The sequence below is a fragment of the Neofelis nebulosa genome, chromosome 4 (assembly GCF_028018385.1).
Source record: "Neofelis nebulosa isolate mNeoNeb1 chromosome 4, mNeoNeb1.pri, whole genome shotgun sequence".
Taxonomy (NCBI): Eukaryota; Metazoa; Chordata; class Mammalia; order Carnivora; family Felidae; genus Neofelis; species Neofelis nebulosa.
In genome coordinates this window covers 22,133,630-22,157,432 of record NC_080785.1, presented here as the reverse complement: position 1 = coordinate 22,157,432, position 23,803 = coordinate 22,133,630, and the positions used below count along the sequence as shown (strand labels likewise).

General features: G+C 35.4%; 1 protein-coding gene across 4 annotated transcripts in view; it reads left to right on the top strand.

The window, feature by feature from the left end:
• MKLN1 (muskelin 1) overlaps nt 1-23,803 on the top strand; it is a 370,372-nt gene that overhangs the window by 310,206 nt on the left and 36,363 nt on the right. For all 4 annotated transcript variants that reach the window (XM_058728683.1, XM_058728682.1, XM_058728681.1 and 1 more), the window contains 2 exons: nt 5,488-5,709; nt 8,420-8,549. In XM_058728683.1, the coding sequence (XP_058584666.1) occupies nt 5,488-5,709; nt 8,420-8,549 (352 nt within the window). The remainder of the gene's footprint in view (nt 1-5,487; nt 5,710-8,419; nt 8,550-23,803) is intronic.

Here is a 23,803-nt window from a genome sequence, read left to right as displayed (position 1 = left end):
TTTAGGTCAGTACCCAAAACAATAACCAGTAACAATTCTGTAGGCAGTTTTACTTGGCTCACCCCATATCCAAAGGGTTTTTTGTAGTATGAGGGAGAAAGACTTTTTAAAACTCTGTAGTACTGCATTGATGAACGTAGTATTATCTAGTACTTGAGAAATCATAGGTGGTGCTAAGATTATCACAGAATTTAGCTGAGGCCTAATATCTAGGAATTAAAACCCCAGTCTTTATTTTCTTTGGAGGTTTTTGTTAATTCTTTGCCTTTAAACTATTCTACTGACATACTTATAATAACAAGTAGTTTTTATAGGAGAATGGTAAGGAAAAGAGGAGTGGGTTTTATGCCTATCAAGTGCGTAGTGGGTAGAAAATCAAAAATGTTAGTCTTCAGAGTATTCCCCAGATTGAATTTAGAACTTCTGCTGGCTCTACATAACTGAACTCTGCAAAGCTCTGCACTTACCTGCTGACACCTTCAGTGTTGTTCATGTGGAAAATAAATACTCCAAAAAATGTTAGGCTGGTTCCGATCTTTTAAAAACAGAGCATCAGCAGATAACACTGTTAGGGAAACCATTTATTTTCTTCCAACTGGTTACAAATTTCTTTTACAAAAGATGCTTATGTCTTTCTTTTTATAGATTGAAAAAAGAATAGCTCAGGTAGTGTGAGTGGAGCACGTTTATTTTCCTTGTGTGTGACCTTGGTTTGTCTTGACTTTAATAAAATTGAATGTTCTTTAGAAGCTAGGTTCTGTTACATGATGCTTGATTTTCATCTGATTAGATGTAATAGAAGAACACTAGGGGTGAAGAAACCAGGATTTCACGAATTAACACAATCTTTATAAGTCTTCATTTTGTATTCGATTTTATACAAATAAAACTATACGTTGGAACTTACTCCAAAAATTACCTAGGGTCATTTATGACACATTAAGACTTGACACTTCACATTCAAATTTGAGAAGAACGTGAGAAAGCTAGAGGCATGAAGACATGTTTAGAAGTTACTTTGCCATTTTGAATTTTAACATAAAAAAAACCCTAAAATTTAAAGCTTTTGGATTTCTTAAGATCACAGTGGTAGCTTAGTTCTGAAATTTTCCAAGTTGTTTCTTTGTATGATTTTCAGTAACAATGAGAACCAAACAAAAAGATTAAGGAAAAACACCCCCACAAGTCACATTTCAGTAAAACCAGGAGCCAGAGAAAACCCACGACTCCCAATTCCTTGTAAGTTTAGCCAGAAACAACTGAAATACCCAGAACCAGTGTTGAAGCCCACAACAGTGTAATAGGGGAGAGCTCAAGGCATGAAACAGAAACCCCCCCCCCCCCCCAAACCAGATAAGGTTTGTAGTTAGAGATAACGTGACTTCACAGTAGCACCAGGTTTTGAAGAAGTCACTTAATTCAGTAGCAGCAGAGGAGAGAATCCTGGAGCAAGAGCATCACCCTTCTGTTAGGAACCTTCTGTTATCCCATCCAGGGAAGTTCAACTCATTTAAATATGAAAAATGAAAAAGCAATAAACACCAAATCTTTAGAGAGGTACTCTGAAGAAAAACAGTAAGAAGAAAAAGAACCAGCAAAACTTTCCTTCGTGTAACAGCAGGTGAAAAATTATATCCCAGTATTCTAAAATGATTTAAATGGCTTAATGAAGCTTGCAACTGTCAAGAAGACTACAAAGCATAAGTTCAAGAATGCAGATGAGATGGCCAAATAATAGGTGCAAGTGAAAGTGGGCCTGATAAAATTCAGGAAAGAGATTAAAGAAAATTATATTGGCACTTCCAGAAAGTAACAATAATCTACAAGGTGTGTAAAGAATAGGTAAGTGTCATATAGCATAGAAAAAAGAAGAGCTGATAAAGAAAAAAGACTTTTTAAAAAGGATTAGCCAGAAAATTATAGATGGAGAATGCAGTTGAAAGAGAGCCAACATACACATAATTGGAGACGTTAAAGAAGAAAACCAAGGCCGTGGAATAGAATAAATATTGATTAATAATTAATTCAAGACTACTTACATATCGAAAGGGCATGCTATCTTCAGGGGAAATTGACCTAGACATTCAACTCTAAGGTATATTGAATTTCAAAGATAGAGCATTTTGATGCAGCTAGGCAAACTTATCAAGTCACCTAGAAGAGAAATCAAATGAGACTGGTGTCAGATTTTTCTACAGCTACGTTCAATGCCAGGAGAGGCAATAGAGCAACATCTAGAAGGTATTCAAGAAAAGACAGTGTGAGTCAAGGGTTTTATATCAAGCCAAATTGTCCTTCAAGTATAAACATTTTGGGGGGAAATTACTAGAAAATAGAATACAATCTAGCCAAGAAGTGGCTGGAGAAACTTTAATCAAAGCATTGGAGATCTCAGCTCATTAACATTCTCCCCGGGCCACTAGATCATTGTCAGGCTGAATGTATACTTTTACTGCCCTTCTGCCCCACAATCTATGAAATGCAAAAGAATACACTGGTAGTAATGTTAATAAACAAGAAAGAGTGTCCTTGGGGAACTTAAAAAAAATGGGGAGAATTCCTTGAGTCTCAAAGTGTATATAGCTAGGGCAAGTATTAGATGAACAATTGGTGACTGAACAGCAGGGCATTTTCCAATTTGACTGAGCAGCACTTACCTTTGATAATTGTCTACAGATCAGGTGTTGAGCTGGAATGATGGAACAGTACTCCCAGGAGGCAATGGAGAGCTGCTCTGGCGCCCTTGACGGCATCATGTCTCATTTCTCCCCACCGGCTCCCTTGGGGAAGGCTGCTGGATATGAAGAGGCGGATGAATAGGGATTCACAGATACAAAAAGGCCTATAACAGCAGCTAAAAAATTCCAAATAATTAATACCATGAGACAGGGGTACTGAATTCAGCAAAGTAAGAATTAACAAAAACAGCTAGAACTGTAAACTGAAGAAGCCTTTAAGATAAATTTTAGTGATGTTTTTAGAGTAACTCAGGAGGCTGTTTCATCCATGATAAAGAAGTATCTAGAAGAAATATAAGTTAAAGATTTGACAGCAAAACAGCAATCTCAGTGAATTGATTAAAAAGCTCTCACCTTTAAGTGGTTACTAAATTAGCTGAAATTATGAGAGAAATGTTAAGGAAAAGAGAAAAGATCCTGAAGTTCTAATATCCACCTAATAGGAGTTCTAGAAAAAGAATGGAGGCAAACCAAAAACAGCAAACCTCAAGGTTAAAAAGGAAAAAAACTCAGAGCTGAAGAAAGACGGGTTTTAGAATTAAAACACCAGGGACAGGTTAGGATGAATGAAGTAAAACTATTAAATTTCCTTAATGAAATTTTAGAACCAGGAATTAAGAGAAAATCCTAAAGGCTGCAGAGAGGAAACTGGTTACCTTTGTAAGTAAGCAAGGATCAGATTAGTATGAGGCGTTTTTAGAGGTTGATGGTTTGAGCAACACTGCTTTGAAAGCTTGAAATTTTGTGAGGAGAGAATTATTTTGAACCCAGGGTAATCCTAGCCAATGTTGTATTCATTTGATAGAGTAAAATAAAGACTCTTGGATTTTAAAACATTGGGGTGTGGAATAAGTGACTATCCACTATTTGATTTTAGAAATTAAATTTCTAACTTGATAGAGTAGATGAGTGAGTGGTGTTCCAATTTTTGACTTAGGTGATCTCTGGAAATCTTCTGAGAAAAGATGTTAATATTACCATACAAACTTTAGTAATCATTAGCTGTTCAGAAAATTTTTTCAGAGATTAAGAGTGAAAATGAAATTATAAACTGCTGAACAGCATAAAGTTTCCTAGGGTGATTAACACTTTTTGTTCGGTAATTGACTCTCATTGAAACTGCTTATCGTATCCAGGGAAGAACCGAACTGAAGGAATAAAATTATTTCTGTTTTGTGTCCTGTTCGTTCTAAGATATGGGAAAGAATTGGTGAAGCTACTACAGTATCTTACTCTTTTTTTTGAGTTGGTTTGGTCTGGTATTCTGGAGAGAGCTACCGAGATAAAGATATGTTTATGCTTCACCACTAATAACAAATGAGAATAACCGCATTAAAATTAAACTTCAGTATCCCCAGAAGGAAATAGAAACCCCTTTTGTAGCTATATGAAGCAGAAACATAAGGACTGGATAACAGAGATTGGCCAAAAATAGTGTGAATTTGTAAATTTATGAAAATTTAAATAGGGTCATATAATGAGTCACTCAAGATTTTCAACCTGATTCTGCGGTGCTTGGAGACATCTGAGCATTAAGTACTTGAGACAGGGTAACGTCTCAAGAGTGGGAATACTTTCAACTATATTCACCAAGATTTCACCCTTGAGGAATAGTAGATTTTCACCTTAATTTATGGAAGGTTGTCAGAAACCTGGCAAGTGACTGGATCTTTTTTAGTGGTTAGGGGAAAATTAGGAGATGCCAGAATCTTTTCTTTTTAATATGAATTTTAAAAATAAAATTTATATTTAAAATAGGTTTTTCCTGAAAACAGTACAAAAATAGATGAATATCACAATTTGATGGGAGGAGAAAATTGAGCATACAATGGCTGGTGTTTGTGCTTTGGCCAAAAAAATAGATGTTTTGTATATGCAATTTATTCTTTAAATATCAGTGCCACTTGTGTTCAACATCTGATTCCCAACTTGGACTTACATAGAATTTGTCCAGTTTGTCTATCCACTTTGAAATAGAATTTGGTTCTTATTGTCTTGCGGCATATGGCTTTTTTCTCAGAGATACTTTTATGAAAAGCCATGATCTCCTTGAGTGGAAAGAATGAAAGAATCAAGGTTGGCTTTTGAACATAAATTGCAAAACATACATCAAAGAAAATTAAGTGTGTAGTGTGTTAAAGGAGGTAAAGTCATCACCACAGAAGTCAGTCTGGATTGACTGCAAATGTCTTTGTTTGTTTTTGCTATTTTGTAACAACATAATCTGAAGAGTTTTGCAAAATAAATACAGAAAGATGAATTCAGCTGTGTCACTCTTATTGACATATCTGCTGTCTGATTAAATGGTAGCAAAATTAATAGGATGGATGCTTGCCTAGAATAGAAAGAAGGGAGTTTTTTTATAAGGAGGATGAACAGGAGGGTGTAATCACTTTACCCATAGAGTATGATCAGTATTCAATCTTAGGTATAACTTAGCACTTCATGTATTATTGATTGGTTTGGTAAAAATTACACAGTTTAAAGAAAGCATAAAGCTCTTTAACCCTATATATTTTACTCTCACTGGGAAAAATGGAAACCTGACCAAGTATTAAGGAATCCATCCTGAATCTCTGCAGATGGTGAGCATTATTACAGTAAGTGCACACGGTAATCAAGGGTGCTATTTAGGGTTATTAAGGCAAAGTTTAGTTTTTTGAGAATCTAAAACTGCACGCGTTGGTTTCATTTTAGCACATATGACAGGAACAATCTATAACTCTTCAATCTTGTCTTGTTCTGATAGATGTGTATGGATTCAGAAAAACATATGATCTACACCTTTGGTGGTAGAATTTTGACATGTAATGGCAGCGTAGACGACAGCAGAGCCAGTGAACCACAGTTCAGTGGGTTGTTTGCTTTCAACTGTCAATGTCAAACTTGGAAACTTCTTCGAGAGGACTCCTGTAATGCTGGGCCTGAGGACATCCAGTCTCGGATAGGACACTGCATGCTATTCCACTCAGTAAGAATATTCTATATATCGTATTCTTATTTTGTCATGTATATCTCAATAGGAAAAGGAATAGTAAAATCTAAATCTTCAGAAAGAGATCAAAACTTTTTATTAAAAATAAATGATTAGTGTTAGCAATGAGAGGCAAAAATAAAACTTCCTTAGCCAATGTACTGTTTGGTAATTATGAGACTCTTGCCATTAACCTAGTAATTCCTTAATAGTTATTACTCAACTATTAATCAAGGCACTTTTATGACTAATTCACTGCTTATACAGATACTGTAGCTATTTCTCTTTCTTAATACCTTTCTACTTACTGATTTCTCTTAGTAACTAGAAGATCAATTGTTCTCTTGTCCTCTCTGCCACTCTCCATTAAGTGTGAGGAATTAAGAATTGACTGTATAGAATTAGAATTTAAATTTATCAGCAAAACCAATATAGAAACATTTGTTTTACCTTTTCAGATGTTATAATGAAAACCTGGGCTTCTTTCTGTGAACATAACTTTAAAAACATACTGTGGGCTATTTTGAACATATATCAAAGTATAGAGAAGAGTGTAATAAATTCCTGTGTACTTATTTATCTGTCTCAACAATTAGCAATATTCCACTATTCATTTTTCATATATCTGCCCCACTTAATATTTCACTTCTTTCTTTGATGTTTCTCTGATTTTTAAGTTTATTTTTTTAATTAATTTATGTTTTAATTTACATCCAAGTTGGTTAGCATATAGTGCAACAGCGATTTCAGGAGTAGATTTTTTAAGTTTATTCTTAAATTTTGTGCTGGGGTATTTTAAGGCAAATCCCAGACAATGTATCATTACACCTGTAAATACGGTAGTGTATCTCTAACAGATAAGGACTTTTTATAAACATAATTACGATACCATTATAATACTGAACCAAAGCACCAGCAAGTTCATATTATCATTAATATATAGTTTGCATTTTTTTTTTGTTTTCTGAAATACTGAAAAATACCTTTTTATAGTAGGTTTCGGCAAGTCAGGCTCTAAAAAAGATCTGTGTATTGTTTTTGGTTGTTATGTCTCTGAGATTTCTTTTAAGCCATAACAGTACTCCCTGCTCCTATTTTTTCCCCCTTGCATGCCATTTATTTACTTGTTAAACTGAATCATGTGTGCTCTCAAATTTCCTGTATTCTTGATTTGGCTAATTTTATGCTTGTAGTGTTGTGATTGTCTAGTCTCTATATTTCCTGTAAGCTGGTAGTTAGATCTAGAGGCTTCATTCATTTTAGATTCTCTTTTTTTGGAGGCAGGGAAGGCAAAAAGAGGGGTGCAAGAATACTTAAAAGATGGTCTGATTGCAAAATGTCGAGAGGCATTTAATGTGTAGTTGTCATACTTTTGGTGATGTTAAGAATATTCTGTGGGTTTAGGTGTTACAGCCTGATTGATCAGTAATAAAGTTTCTTGTCAACTTTTTACTGAATGGTTTTTGCAGTCATTGATAATCATTGTGTAGGGTTTGTGAAACAGATTTTTCTAATTATGTTATTTATTCTGTATTTATTAATTGATTCTGATATTAAAAACTTACCCTCGTTAACGATTTGGCTACCCTAATGTGTACACCACACAGAAAAATACTTGATTTTTTTCTCTTTGTCACCTTTTCATATTGATAAGCTGAGGCTCCACAGTTAACCAGTGTATTTTTTTAAGCATTATTATGAACTTGTGGACTTATATATTTGATGTGTTTAATCCAGTGCTGTCATTATTCTTGATGCCCCAATTTTTCTCTTTGTCCAAGAGTGCCCCCTTCCCACTATACACGCACATAGAGCTATGTACACATATAGCTATATGTATATATGCACATATCTATATATCTTTTTAGTAAGAGAAAAATTAAGTCATTAGTTCCTACTAACATGGCCAATTCAAATTAAAAATCATAGAGTTTTAAAATTTAATATCCTTTTGATTTTGTATTTGTGTATCTTTTAAGGTTAAAATCCTTCTTAATGGCAATATTACATTATTCTGTTTTTCTGTAATAGTTACAGAATCACAGAACTAACAAAAATTACTGAATGTTGTTTCAGGTTGCTTTCTCATTATTTTTCTGTTTAGGATATAGCTAGAGATGGAGAGTCAAAAAACATGAATTAAAATCACTAGAAATACTATTTCTCTGTGTGATCATGTCCCTGTGTGGTCATATCTTTATGTACAGATAGATTTATTTCATTGTTTTTCAGATTTCAGAGATTGTTTTTTTTTCTTTTGAGTTAATTTTGTTTTCTAATTAAATAAAAACAGTATACATGGTTCTAAAGGCAAAACCATACTTTTGGAGTGATCAGATTTCTCTATCCCTGTCTTCCTGCTTTGTCCCTTCTCATAAAGGTCTTTTATTACTTTCTTTCCTTTGTTTCTTTTTGAAGAAAGAAACAAACATATACATATTCCTTTTTTCCCTTTCTTATGCAAAGGAAGCACTGTATACATTATTCTATGCCTTGCGTTTTTACTTTCATAGGGTATCCTAGAGATCACCACCTCTTAGTATGAGAGAACTTCATCATCCCTCTTTATACCAGCACAGTACTCCATTGCATGGGATCTGTCATAAAATGGCTTTTATAGAGGTTTCAATTTTAAAAGGATCACTCTGAATTCTTCATGGAAGTGACTACTTTCTCCCTTCTTTGCCCTTTTTTCCTTATTTTTCAGAAAAATCGTTGCTTATATGTATTTGGTGGCCAGCGATCGAAGACCTATTTGAATGATTTCTTTAGTTATGATGTGGACTCTGATCATGTAGACATAATATCAGATGGCACCAAGAAAGACTCTGGAATGGGTAAAGGCGTTTAGTGATTCTTCTCTCGCGTCTTAGCTACTTTAGAAAGAAGACTGTAGACCATTAGCTTTTCTTTCTAACCATTCTTCACCCCTTCCCTGTGTCTTTAATTGAAGTAATTCTGAGTAAGAGGAAGAAAAATCTACCAGCTAAATTATTCAGTTTTAGCTGTTTAAAATATATGTTATTATATTATTTCCTTTTATAAATTTCTAAAGATATTATTTATGTGTGTGCTTGTTTGGTGGAGGGGCTTTGCAAAAATTAGTATCTTAAAAACTATCTTACTCTATTTTTGCTAATCCTTTCCACCTTCTGCTTTTACTGTAGTGACTAATATAACAGGCACTAGCATGATAGAGTATGTCTTTTTCTGAGGGAGGACCTAATGTAACTGGTAATGCCTTTTAAGTTTGCAAGCTCAGCATCCAAGTTATTCTCCTAAGTACTAGGGTGATTGATTTGCTTGAGATAGTCCCAGTGTTATGCATGTTGCCCTGCATGGTTATTAATAGTGCCCCATTCACTCTCAAGTGTCTTATTTTGGATAATAATTTACATAGTTACTCTGTGACTATTACACACAGAAGAATAATATTTGTTTAAGACCCAATGGTTTGAAATGTCTAATTTGAGAAATTAGATCAGCTTGCTTTTTTTTTCTTTTAGCTTTTTTTAAAAAAATTTTTAATGTTTATTTTTGAGAGAGAGAGACACACACACAGGCTCGAAGCAGACTCCAGGCTCTGAGCTGTCTGCTCAGAGCCCAGCGTGGAGCTCAAACTCACAAACTGCAAGATCATGACCTCAGCCAAAGTCAGACACTTAACCAACTGAACTACCCAGGCACCCCATAGCTATTATTTAGGAAAATAGATCTTTTTATTAAAATAGTTGATATTAATGAGGAAAAACTTAAAAAAATTTTTTTGACAAAAGAGCGCCATACTTAAAAAGTGGACATGAAGGGACCCTTAGGACTCTTTTCCCATATTTCTTACTAGACAGTGGCTAGAGCTTTATTTTCTGGGGGAAATGAGTACAGAGGTGTTTTTTTTCCACCATACTTAAGCTACTTCCAAGATAGTAGCAAAGTGTGATAGTAGCAACAGTGATAGTAGCAAAGACCTAGTACAAAAATTCACTCTAAGTAAGCTCTAATGACAATCATTTGGAGATTTTTCAAGATTAGTTGTTATTATATAGTAATTTGCAGAATTGATCAGGATAATGCTTTGCTTATGGTTATGGCTAGCTTTAGAGCCAGCAACATGTGATAATTATTTTTTTTGTTCAATTTTGTTTTCATTATAAAAGTAATAATATGTAGAGAATTTGGAAAATATTAGAAGATGCAAAAAAAAGAAAATGTATCAAACTATCCAGACATAATCTGTTATCATTTTGGTATATTTCTGTCTAGTTTTTGAATATTTATTGTGACTCATAAAGCAAAGTAAAGGGTTTGTCTTCTGGGAAGGCAAAGACATCTCCTTCTCTGAAAAAGCCTCTTAGAGTTGGCTTTGGCATCTTCTGGGAATAGAGAAGCAGGGATTGAGGCCTCCTGAGTCTGGGTTTTCAGCTGAGGTAGAGAGAATACAGTGCTTATAACCAGAAAGTTCAGAGTCTGGTGTAGTTACCTCCAGGACTCATTACTCTTAACCCAGCCTGGGCCTCATGATAGTCATAGAAGTGGATTCCTTAACAATAAACTAATAATAATACAGTTTCCCAGGGGTGCCTGGGTGGCTCAGGCAGTTGAATGTCTGACTTCAGCTCAGGTCATGATCTCATGGCTGGTGACTTTGAGTACCGCGTCGGGCTCTGTGCTGACAGCTCAGAGCCTGGAGCTGCTTCAGATTCTGTGTCTCCCTCTCTCTCTGCCCCTCCTCTGCTCGCTCGCTCACGTGCGTGCATGCTCTCTCTCTCTCTCAACAATACATAAATATTAAAATTGTTTTAAACAGTTTCTCAAAAAAAGGTATTTATTTTATGAAACTTTGCAGAATTTTATATTCAATTTTTAAATTAACATTAAATTGTGCTGATATTTTTTCATCATATGGTTTTACTACCGTGGACTAGAAGTATTAGGAAAAAAGACAAGTGTGGATTCATTCCCTAATTATTGCTATAGTCAACTTCTGTGAAATCAGAATCACCAGTTTTGCTACGTGTTCTTTAATGTTTAATTGATTTATGGTGAATTATTTCATGCAAGCAAGTTTATTCATTAATTTAATGATATTTGTTGGTCATCTGCTAACATCTAAGTTCGACCCTCTCTTGTCTTCCCTCCTAACATATTTTGGTGCCTTCCGTATGCTGTTTATGTTTAAGAACTTTGAGAAATAGCTGTGGGCCTGGGGGTTAAGATCCCTCCTCTCAGAGGACTCACATGCTACTGGAGAGACTTGCAGTTGCCATTCAGTGCTGTGAAGAAACCTTCCATGAGAATAAGGCATGTCCCATGTAGATAAAGCAGGTTGGAAACCATGTCTGCAGAGGTCATCTTTAAGATTTAAGATGAGAAGTAGAGTTAGGAAGAACCACAGTAAGAAGTGAGAGAAGAGCAAGTACAAAGGTCCCAAAGCAGGAAAGAGCTGAACTGAACGTATTCCAGAAAGAGATGGGGCTGGTGCTAGTTGAGGGTGGGAGAGTTGGCATGAAATGAGGTTAGCAGACTGGTTAAGACTGATTATTCAGTGCCTTGTACAAATACAAGAAATGTGGAATTCTTTTTTTCTAAATAGAATAGGAATTCATTGAAAAGTTTAATGCCAGGGTCACGATCTGATTGATTGAAGTTTTGAAAATATCACTCTTTTGTCCAAATATCACTCTTTTGTCCAGATGCATGTTTTCCAAGTGCTTAATTTTGACAGTGTCTACAAGTTGCAGCTTCCAAAGGTTGTATGGTGCTTTAAGAGAGGATTTTTCTGGCAGAGTTGAGCATCTGGCTAGACTACATACTTGGGAAGTTTTCCCGCCTGACAGTGTCGTGGTTTCACTTAGAATTGTGGAACCTCAGCAGCTCTGTCGGGTGTGTTCAAATGAAACTGAAATCCCATTCTTCTCATTTTTGTTTTTCTTACTTTTTCTCCATCTTCCTCCCTCCTTCCTTCTCTCCCCTTCCTCGTCTCTCTCCCTCTCCTCCTTTCCTTCTTTTTTTTCTCTTCTTCCCATTTGTCCCTTCCTCTCTACCCCCCACCCATGTATCTCTGTCTGTCTCCCCTCACTCCCCTCCCCTCCCCTCCTGGCTTTCTGATACTCCTGTGGCCAGAATTGAGAACCACTGTGTTAGCTCTCCAGAGCCCATCTCAGTTTGTAGTCATGTCACCTTGGACAAGTTACCTGATTTCTCAGCCTTAGCTTGTGTGTCTATAAGTAACCAAAATTATGTAGTATCCCTGCTCGTGGCCAGATTGACCCTCTAGTTTCAGCTGGTGTTACTGTTGGGTGTTGGGTACCTCAATTTTCACGAGAGTCTGCCAGTGCTCCCTGTAGGTTCGCTGATCTGTTCAGTAATTAACTCATGCTAGTTTTACCTCCATCTTTTCTCTGTCCCATTGCAACCTCACTAGTGTGGGCTGTCATCACCTGTTTGGCCTGTCTTCCTGATCCTCCTCCTCCTCCTCCTCCTCCTCCTCCTCCTCCTCCTCCTCCTCTTCTTCTTCTTCTTCTTCTTCTTCTTCTTCTTCTTCGGTTTGTCTATTTGTTTTTAAAAGATTTTATTTTTAAGTAATCTCAAAGCCACAACCCTGAGATCAAGAGCTGCTTGCTCCATCGACTGAGCCAGCCAGGGGCCCTGAAAACATATATACTCTGAACAGAGACTGTTACATTGATTATTTCATTAAAACCTCTCAAAGGCTTATCAAGTTCTTGTATTTACTATAGTCATTTTGTGTTGAGAATATAGTTGATAAATATTTACTTGATTACACTTGACTGTAATAAGTGGTCTTCCTCTTCTTGTGTACCCCACCTCTCCCCCCAAGTCTTTCTCCATACTGCAGGCAGAATATAGCAGTTTTGTGTTACCAGTGAAGTGCAGAATCATATGTTTTAACATTTATTCAACAGATACTTTTTGTATCTAGCACCTACTAGGTGCTAGGTACAAGCTAAGTGCTAGAGATCACAATTGGGAATAAGGGCTCTGTCTTCCTAGAGTTTACAGTTGTGTATGGGGAGAACAAAGAAGTAGATTAACAACCTTACCTTTGATTAGTGTTAGCGAGATAAAAAAAAATCTTTTTAAAATGTCAACTTGATAGGTCTTCTTCCTTGATTAAAATTTTTTCCCTTGCCCTCAGGATTAGGTCTAAACTCAGCCTGCTCTCAGATTCCTTTATGATATGCCCCACCTTAGTTAGCTCTGCAGCCGTATTTTTAGGATCCACCTTCACCTTTCCACCAATTCTTTGTTTTATGACTACTGAATATTAATTCTTTATAGATACAGTACTTTTTCTTGCCTTTGGGTTTCTGCCCATGCTCTTCTTCTTACCTGAATCACTCTTCCCTCTGACTTCCAAAGTGTAGCTATGTTGTGCTCGTGTTTCAGGTCTTAGCTTACAAATCATTGTCTCCTGAAATTCTCTAACTCCTCAAGCCCAGGTGAAGGGTTAAAGCATGTGGTTTTAATATTCCTTGTAAACACAATTCTAGATACTCCTCTGACAGTATGATCTTGACTGCTTTTCCAAACCTGTGAAAAGCTTATCTGAAATACATAGACTTTAATCAAGATTGCGTAAAGAGGGGCGCCTGGGTGGCGCAGTCGGTTAAGCGTCCGACTTCAGCCAGGTCACGATCTCGCGGTCCGTGAGTTCGAGCCCCGCGTCAGGCTCTGAGCTGACGGCTCGGAGCCTAGAGCCTGTTTCCAATTCTGTGTCTCCCTCTCTCTCTGCCCCTCCCCCGTTCATGCTCTGCCTCTCTCTGTCCCAAAAATAAATTAAAAACGTTGAAAAAAAAAAAAAAAAAAGATTGCGTAAAGAGCGTTCAATCTTTTCAGTACTCCAGATCTCCTAAAAAAATCGTTCACTGGATTAAGTTAGACCAATCAGAAAACCTCATGTCAGAACTATGTTATATTGTATTGTCCTCCCATAGGATTACTTTCACCTGATTTTTAAAAGTCCATTTAATTTTACCTTACTAGACTATTATTTTTAAGCCATGAAAAGTCCTTCTAAGGACAAGGCAGGATACTATTTAAATTTCCACATTATTAAATATTCTTGGAAAGCACCAGTTTTGTTCCATTACATGGATGCTCTGTAGCTTATTTAAACAGTCTGTTTATTAACTGTTCTTCTAAAGCTTTTCTACTACAGTTAATTACTGTAATTTGAGATGGACTTAACATATAATTACTATGTTTATCTATGATTCAGTAATGTGGGTTATTTGATTAAAACTGCATTTATGATGTGAGTTTCAAATTGGATTGTTTGAAATCATAGAAGAAATTTGAACTATTAAGATCACCAATTAGAGACGGCATATGTAATTGTAAAATTACTGCTGCTTATTATAATTTTTTGTATCAGATACTATAAAATCTTAAATGTTGCTCTTTACAATTATTTAAATGAATTGTCTTAGATTTAACATCTCAAGATCTAAAGAAACCTCAACTGTTACTAAAGTATAACAATTTTATGCTCCCCTCAGAAGGAGATTACAACTTAAATCAGCGGATTGGCAGCTGCTTAGAAAGAAGAGATTTATTAGTATTGTGTCTAACACATACATAATTACATCAAAATTCAGCACATCTAAAATTTGGGTTTATTTCTGAATAACTTTTGGCAAGCACAGGGGGTTTAGCAGACTCCCCATATGTAAGCTCTGTATTTAACACTAATTGAAAATTATGTTTAGAAGATAGTCTGTTACACCACCAGAGCTTTATAGTTTGCTATAGAAACTCAGTTTATTGTAATAGGATTACTTTCTCATATCTGTATTATTCAAGGTAACACACACAGATCGAGTCTTTACCATTTGCCAGATGCTAAGTCGAGCTTTGGTGATACAGAGCTCTTACAACCTAATCCCTGTTCTTCTAGTAGTTATGTGTTTACTTGTTTTGTTCCTTAACATCTGTTGACTGTATTTTCCCACATCTGTCACTGTTTATTCCATTCTGTTCTAACCATAGTGACAGATTGGTATAATTGAAAGAATAGTGAATTGAGAATCAGAAAACTTGGTCTCTCTTCTTCTGGGTCTGCCACTCATCCCTCTGCAACTTTGGCAGAATTATATGCATAATTCCTCTGGGCCTGATTATTCATCTGAAAATGAGGAGATTGAACCAGTTGATCTTAAGGCCTCATCTAGCTCCAAAATTTTGACAGTTAAATTTCATTCCCTTCTGCTATCAGGCTGTGAAAGTAACATGAGGGCTAAGCTTGTAACGTCTGCAAGATCTGATTTAGCTATAAACATATTTTCATGAAAACCTTAAAATCTTACTGATTTTTAGTTCAACTTTCAGAATTGGTCAAACATTGACATTATTGGCATTGTTTTTTAATAACAGAGTGTATGTGTTTGTATGAATGTAATTATATAGAATAAATCGTTACGGTTTATATCCTTTTAGACTTTATCAATTAACTAAATCAGGCTAATTCAGCCATATAGAGAAGATTCTGAAGCTAATGAGTTGTTGTCATTAACATAGATTAGTTACTGAGCTAGGTAACGGTAGTGCTTATTTTCAGTATAATGGGTTTCATTGCTTTCCATTTAGCATCTTTTCCACTTGTGCCATTATTCTGATAAGATTGGATTATGTACTTTTTTTCTCTCAATGTTATAGTTAATAAACTTTCCATAATGCCCCCTTCCACTCTCCCAGAGGTGTTTTTGCTTAGTTACAAGCTTATAAATATGTTTTTTTTTTTTTTTAAGTTTATTTATTTTGAGAGACAGCTCAAGCAGGGGAGGGGTAGAGAAAGAGAATCCCAAGAAGGCTCCGCCCTGTCATCACGGAGCCTGATGTGGGGCTTGAACTCATGAACCATGTGATCATGACCTGAGCCAAAACCAAGATTCGGATGCTTAAATGGCTGAGCCACCCAGGCGCCCCTCATATTTTTAATATAAAATTTAGGTCATTTGATAGTAAATGGGAATTACAGTTTGCCAGTAGAAACAAACATGCAAGAACACTAGAGACAGTTTTGAAAATGGAAGGTAATGAAGTGGTATTAACACTACCAGATATTTATAAAGGTACAGTTTTGTACAGGTCAATGGAATGGAACAGAACAGGTAGTATGAAAGGATGTAATGCTTAGAGCTGGTACTGGCAACTTTCAGAAATGAAAGGAAGGCCAAGAGAATTGTAGGGATGTTAACTAACCTAGCACCATGATTTGGTTGAATTGCTGAAACAATCCTGGAACTGCCTACCTGCAAAATTTTGTTATATGAGCCAATTAACTGTTATTCAGGTTTTCTTTTACTTAAACCTGAAACTATCCTAAAAAACAATTTTTAGAAAGCTGTTTTTATTAAACTTATGTGTCCATGACAGTTCTAAAATTGTATTTTTCCTGTGTCTTAACTAAAGCGATTAATAATATGTTCTTTGGATCAGGAAGCAAAAGTAGAGTTGAGATTAGTTTATGAACTAATGGAATAATGTGTCTTCCTCAAGAATTGAAATGACTTCAAAAATACCTCTATTATCAGGGCGCCTGGGTGGCTCAGTCAGTTAAGTGTCCCACTTAGGCTCAGGTCATGATCTTGTGGTTCGTGGGTTCAAGCCCCACATTGGGCTGCATGCTGACAGTTTGGAGCCTGGAGCCTGCTTTGGATTCTATGTCTCCCTCTCTCTCTGCCCTTCCCCTGCTCGTGCTGTGTCTCTGTCTCTCAAAAATAAGTAAACATTAAAAAAATAAGTAAATAAAAAATACCTCTGTGATCTTTTTATCTTCCCTGTAGAGTTTCTGTATGTTACAAATTCTGTTAATTTCCCCCTGTTGGGTCAACCGAAGAAAATGAAAAGAAAAAATGTGATTCAGATTGTCAGATAAAATATTTTTTAGCTGTCCTATTTCAAGTTTTAAAGATGCTAAAGAAAAAATGGGAGAGTCGAAGGATTATCATTGTTAATTTCCAGGAAGAACTAAAAACAGGTTGGCTGTAATAGTTGCTTGTTGTATTATTCTTATTTTCTATTTTCTCAGACAAGTGTCCTTTGAAAATGAGTTCATGATTAACATATGGTCTTGTTTACTGATCTGTTTAATTTTTCTTTGTGAGTCAGTTTATTTATAAAGACTGATTAAGATTCCTGCTGTTGAGTTGAGCTTTTTGGCAGTTGAGTCTAAAAGCTTTAAAATACTATACGTTGTAAATCTCCTTTTTCCCTCCCCTCACAACTACCCATTAGAAACCATTAAATTGAAAAGATAGCCTTGTTTTCTTCTTGGGAAGAAAATTAATACAGAAGACTGTGTTAATAGTTACAACATGTTAAAATGAAAACTTCTTTCTTGGTTTTGACCTTTAGGTCTTTTTAGTTTTTGATAATGCCATTTTTGTTCAACCAGTTTTTATTTTTATAAAATTATTATAGAAGTAATGCAGTTGTGCTAATTAATAACAATTCAAACAATATAAAATGCTATAATATGAAAAGTTTCTGCCAAAGTAGCAAACTAACATAGGTGGCTGATTCCCTTCCCGAGAAATAAATCCTGGAAAAATAAAATGAGAGGCAACTGGCCTCCAGAAACTCTTTAAATGAGATCAAATGCTGTCCACTAAATTACCTTGAGTTAATTTTTACTCCTTCACTACAGAAACCAGCAGCAGTAGCCTGTACAACTAGTGCCAGAATTCAAAGAATAACATTAGTGCATAAACCCTACTGGCATTAAGAATTGATATCACTAGATACAGACTGACCATCTACTCTCTATAATTCATTTCTTCCTTCTTAGTTTACATACATATATACATATATATACATATATACATATATAAAATTCATTTCTCCCTCCCATCACCCTTCAAGTCCAAGAAGACTGCCTTCTACTGCCTCCAAAGGGTCTAAAGGTGTGAAACCCTTACATAGGAGGATGATGGTAGAATTGATTAATCTGGTTCTTTGTGCCTAGGCTTCACTAGCTTATGGCTCTTCTCTTCCATTTTCCTTAAATTCACTGGTGCTGATGCTAGTTAAGGCCTGACCTTTGGTCCCCCCCCCAATGTAATATATCTTAATGAAAGAATAGCTGACACCCTAAAAAATATGACCTCATAGAGCAATATAACTAGATAGTTGAGTACTACAGCTCTCTCAAAAGAAATCGGTAAACTGACAACATATGTGATCTAAAGCAGAAATATTATAATAGGTAAACCAGGAATTTAAAACAAGCATGATTGGGGCACCTGGGTGGCTCAGTCAGCTGAGCGTCCAACTCTTGATTTCACCTCAGGTCATGATCTCATGGTTCATGACTTTGAGCCACGTGTCAGGCTCTGCAGTAGGATTCTCTCTCTCTCTGCCCCTCCCCTGCTTGCCTGCATTCATTCATTCATTCATTCTCTCTCTCTCTCTCAAAATAAATGAATAAACTGAAAAAAATAACAATAGAATAAGCATGATTAATATAATCAAAGGTATAGAGGGACATATTAATATAAAATAAGATCTAAAAATCATAAAAACAGAACCAAATGGAAATATTAGATATGAAAAATGTATTTGAAATGAAGACTGCAACAAATATTACAAATAGAATGGATGTGAATGAATAAATTAGTTGAAAGATTAGAATGAATACTCTTTCAGGAAGAAATAGGAAAAAAAAGGACAAAGAGATAAAAAATATATATATATAAAAGAAAAACCAAAGGACATGGAAAAGAATTGTGTAAGTACCAGCATCTTAATAGCAGTAACAGGAGAGAAACATAAAATTTTAAGAAGGCAAAATACTTGAAATAATAGAAGTAAACTTCCTAGAATTAAGAAAAGACCAAAGGCCTCAGATTGGTGAAAGGGCTTATATAGTCTACCAGCAAGGAAGAATAAGGGGAACACTTACACTAAAGTAAGATTACATATTACTTACACATTAAAGTAAGATTAAGAATATCAAAGGAGGGGCAGTTGGGTGGCTCAGTCGGTTAAGCGTCCAAGTCTTGGTTTTGGCTCAGGTCATGACCTCATGGTTCGTGGGTATCAAAGGGGCGCCTGGGTGGCTCAGTTAGTGAAGCATCCAACTCTTGATCTCAGCTTGGGTCTTGATCTGGGGGTCATGAGTTCAAGACCCTCATTGGGCTCTGTGCTAGACGTTAAGCTTACTTTAAAAAAAATCAAAGACGGAAAATTCTGAAACATTTCAGAGAGGAAAATGACTTACAAGGGAATAAGATAGATGGATAGATGGATGAATATCAGACAGCTCAACAGCAATAGTGAATGGAAGAAAACAGTAAAGCTTAAAAATACTTGAGGAAAATGACTTTAGTAGGGGGAAGAGAGAGGGAGAGAGAATCTTAAGCAGGCTCCACATTTAACACATTTGGCCCAATGCGGGCTCAATCCCTGGACTGTGAGTGAGATCATGACCTGACTCAAAATCAAGAGTTAGACACTCAACTGACTGAGCCACTCAGGTGCCCTGAAATGACTGTTAAGCCAAGAAATTTATATTCTCCCAACTTTCATGTGTTAGTGAGAAGTAAAATATTCTTAGGTATATTTGCCTCAGAAAGTTTGCTATAGGAAGACCCATATTGGAAACCAATTTGGAAGCAAGACTCAGAAATAAATTGAGATGTTGAAAGTATGTGATAAGTGATGATCAAATTTTCTTGAGAAAATTGATTGTTGCCAGAAGAAAAACACTACAACCAAAATTCTAAACAATGAAACTAAAATGAGGGAAGGGGAAATGGGCCACCATATATAATTAAAGTATTGTAGTTGGACTTATAGGTAAGAAAATATTCTCTATTAAATCTTCATCATTCCAAATGTCTTATTCAAGGCTCAGGATCTAATGGATCTTTATTTTCTTTCAAGCTTCCTTTTGCTTTCCTGTGTCATCTGTCACTGCCACTGTTTCTTATATCCTATGTCATTCTTTTTCCTGGATTCCTTTTTTGTTTTGTTTTGTTGGAATAGCTCCTCAAATAATTTTTCATGTGCAGTCATTGGTATAAATTTTCATATTTCTGCTGATCCAAAAATTCTTTTATTTCACCCTCATTGTTGGAAATAGAATTTAATTCCGTCTTTTTATGCCTCAGAATTTTAAGTTATTATTTCATTGTATTCTAGCGTTCATTGTTTTGGGATTTTTTTTTTTTTTTTTTTTTTTTTTTTTTTTTTTAGCATTCATTGTTACAGATAAAAAGTCTAGGGGCGCCTGGGTGGCTTGGTCGGTTAAGTGTCCGACTTCGGCTCAGGTCATGATCTCACGGTCCCGTGAGTTCGAGCCCCGCGTCAGGCTCTGTGCTGACCGCTCAGAGCCTGGAGCCTGTTTCAGATACTGTGTCTCCCTCTCTCTCTGCCCCTCCCCTGTTCATGCTCTGTCTCTCTCTGTCTCAAAAATAAATAAACGTTAAAAAAAAAAATTTTTTTTTTTTTAAAAAGTCTAATGTTAGTTTGATACTTATTCTTTCATGGGTAATAGCCTGCTTTTTTCCCCCTCTCTGGAAGCTTTTAGAACTTTTATTCCTATAGTTCTAAAGTTTCTTTAGGAGATCTCTCTCTCTCAATTTCTCCCAGTATCCAAAAATAGCATTCTTATGAAAACTTTGGTAAGCCAAAATGGCATAAAGCAAAGAAGCAATTACCATTTATTTATAAAGAAAACGTTTTCCGTCTTCCCAGATTCCCTAAAAAAACCTCTCTCAGGCTTTTCTGGTACGTTAGGACACATCTTGCTAACTGATGCACAAGATAAATTGAGATAAAGCACAGAGCTCACACACACACTTCACAGCTCTGGCTACTTGATGCTCAGATGCTGAGTCTGGTTCCTGGGGAGGTGCTGGGCCGGGCCACTCTCACTGCAGGGTGCTCGCTGCCTCTACAAGGGCTTACTGCACAACAGGCCCTGAATGCTATTTTTGCCCTTTACCTTTTTTTCATAAAACTGAAAATCCTCCTCAGATCTCTTTCAGTTAGCAAAATCAAGTCCTAATATAGATCTTTCATATAAGCAAAGTGGCCTAATGTAAACTTTGGAAAAGCAGGGAGTACCTATATATAAAGTCTTTTTTTGCAAAATATGCTTAGCACCCAGGGCTCTTTCAGACGGGACTCCCACTTGTTCCATTCAGGGAAATTTTCTATAATTATTTTTTTCTTTTATCTGATTTCTCCACTCCAAGAGTTCTTCTCAGACAGATTTCTTACTTCATTGGTTTTATCCTCTGTGTCCCTTAACTTTTCTATCATAATTTCTGTATCTTTTGCTGTACTTGTATCATTTTTATCCTGTGACCACTGACTTTCTTTTTAGCTATGCACATTGTTTTTCATTTTGTCATCTGATTTTTTTTTTGTCAGTTTTACTTTTTTTTCATCAGTTTTACTTTTTAATATTATATTTTCTATTCCTCTTTATGGAACTTATTGTTTTACACATGTAATATTCTTTTATTCTTTACAAAGATAATGAGCTTGGGGTTTTTTGGTTTTTTTTTTAAGTTTCTGTGATTTATTTTTCCCTTTCTGTATGTTTATCTAGGCTCCTATCTTTGTTGAAATTTTTCTCATATGTCTTCTAATTCCTGTCTAAACATTAAAATTTATGAATAAAGGACTACATCTGTTAAAAAAAGATAATTGATAGTGACTTCCTGTGCAGTATATAGGCGTATTTCCCCACGGGCTTCTCCCTTACGTAAGACACTGACCAGGGATTTTGTATTAAGTGCATGGCACATACTGTCTACCAGGCTTTCTTCCCTAGTATCTGTGTTGGGAGTTACTTTAGGCTCTGCTCTCATTCTCATTTAGGCCCTTGTGTCCTTAGTACGCTCCCCACAGGGATGTCCTCTTCACAGCCTATTTGTGCTTTTGTATTTGATGACTTACTTATTTGGAAGTTTTCCATCTTTTACCTCTGGTGAGTAGGCTCTCTTTTTCTTGGCTGTGAGAGCCTCAAAATTTCTTATCTCTTGATGACATACTTTCTTCTTTTCTAGTGCTATTTTTCTTTCTTTTTGCCAGAATATCCTTCCTGCCAATTTTGTGGGGTGATGGGGAAGAAGGATAACGTAGTATTTAGTTTACTATTTGAAACCAAAAGGCCCAAACTTTAGATATCGTAAGTAGCTTCTGTTAGTGAAAATCTGACTCTAAAATGCTTACTAGTGCCACGCTGTAATTCTTATATATTTCTTTAATAAGAATATGTGAAATTTCCATTTAAAATAAAAAATAAGGTTTTTTTTCCTGTTTACAAAAGTAACAGATGTGGAGTATTACAGAAAGTGACATTTTTAATAGTTTCTTCAAGAAATCTAGAGTGCTTTTGAAGATGGATATGGAAAACTTTATTATTTTTTGTTGTTGAAATGTTTTTGAATTGTTATTGCATGTGGAATGGAGTAGAAGTAAGAATTAAGCTTAAGTGCAATTTGTAAAATTTAGGCAAAAGGCCGTTAACATGGGTATATTTAGTGTAAGTTTCAATTAATCCCCTGATTGTTAGGAACTAACTCCTCAGGTACAAGTTTCCATTTTTATTTTTTAGGGGAAAAGTCAAAAATACTTTAATTCAGCTAAAGTAATGCCTAGTTTCAGTTTTGTAACTTCATGCCAGCAAAATGTTTTGAAAAAAATTTTTTTAGTGCCAATACACCATCTCCTGGAACCTGAATTCCCTTTCCATCTAAATAATAACATTCCAGATATTAATGTAAAATTTTCTTCCTGACAGATATGGGAGGATATGTGAGAATTTTTCACATTGCTAAAATTCCCCAATATTTATACCCAGATACATGTTTTTTATATTTTGGTTTGGGTTTTTCTTTTTCCTTATAACTATAAAAGCAGTGTATATTGGAAAAATACATAGTATATAATGACAGTAAAAGTCTTCTAACTGTGCCTCCATAACTATTATTTATAGTTTGATGTATGTTCTTCCATTTTTTCTAATTATAAACATTTTATATATAAACATTTTTCCTTATCTTTAGTATGTAATAAAAATTATATTTGTAAACGTCTGTAAAGATTAATAGAAATTTTGCCTTTGAATATTCCTAGAATGCAGTATTTGGAAACCTCCAAGAAAATTCATTGAAACATTTTTACTCATACTTTTCACACATTTCTGCTTCAAGCTTGGTCTCTGTTGTGTCAGTCCAGAGGACTTTTGTGCTTAGGACATAGTATTTACCCTCCTTGTGCTGATGACACCCATTTCGTGGAAGTAATGCTTCTCTATCAGTATTTCCTTATTTCCTTCTTCCAGTCCACTATTATAATCATAACAACTTCCTAATTGATCCATGTATCTCAGGAGTCTGTCTGTGCTACACGTAAGTACTAATTTAATATTACTGAAAGTGCCCATACTATTACTGCTCTCACCCTCCAGAGTCTGATCTTAACAGAAATCTCAACTTTGAAGAGACCCAGTACATTATCTAGCTCTACTTTGAAATTTTGGATAAGAAAACTGAGGTCTAAAAAAGCTTCTTGCAAGGGAGTACCTGACTGGCTCCATCGGAAGAGCATGCGACTCTTGATCTCGAGGGTCGTGAGTTCAAGCCCCATGTTAGGTATAAAGATTACTTAAAAAAAAAAAAAAAAAAAAAAACCTTGATAAAATAATTTAAAAAAGTTTCTTGTATGAAATCACTTAGTTCATTGAGGAAGGTAAACTAAAACAAGATTTTCTACTTCTATTTTATTTCCAATGCTTATTCGTATTTAAGTTCCTAGATTGGCCTTCAAAAACCTATGGAACACACAGATCTGATTTCTGTATTATAAATAGTCAAAACTTAGATTGTGATGATGATTTTACAGTGAATATTTTAAATGAGTGAATTGTATGGTATATGAATTATCTCTGTAAAGCTGTTTAAAAGTCAGTAACAGATTTGAATGTATAACTGGGAGGTAAAACAACATTATGAAGAGTGAAAAGCATGGTGGATGTGGAAAATAAAAGAAATGGGGAAATACATAGTTTCTAGTATGATTTGTAATCAAAGTAATATTTTGTAATACCTTACAG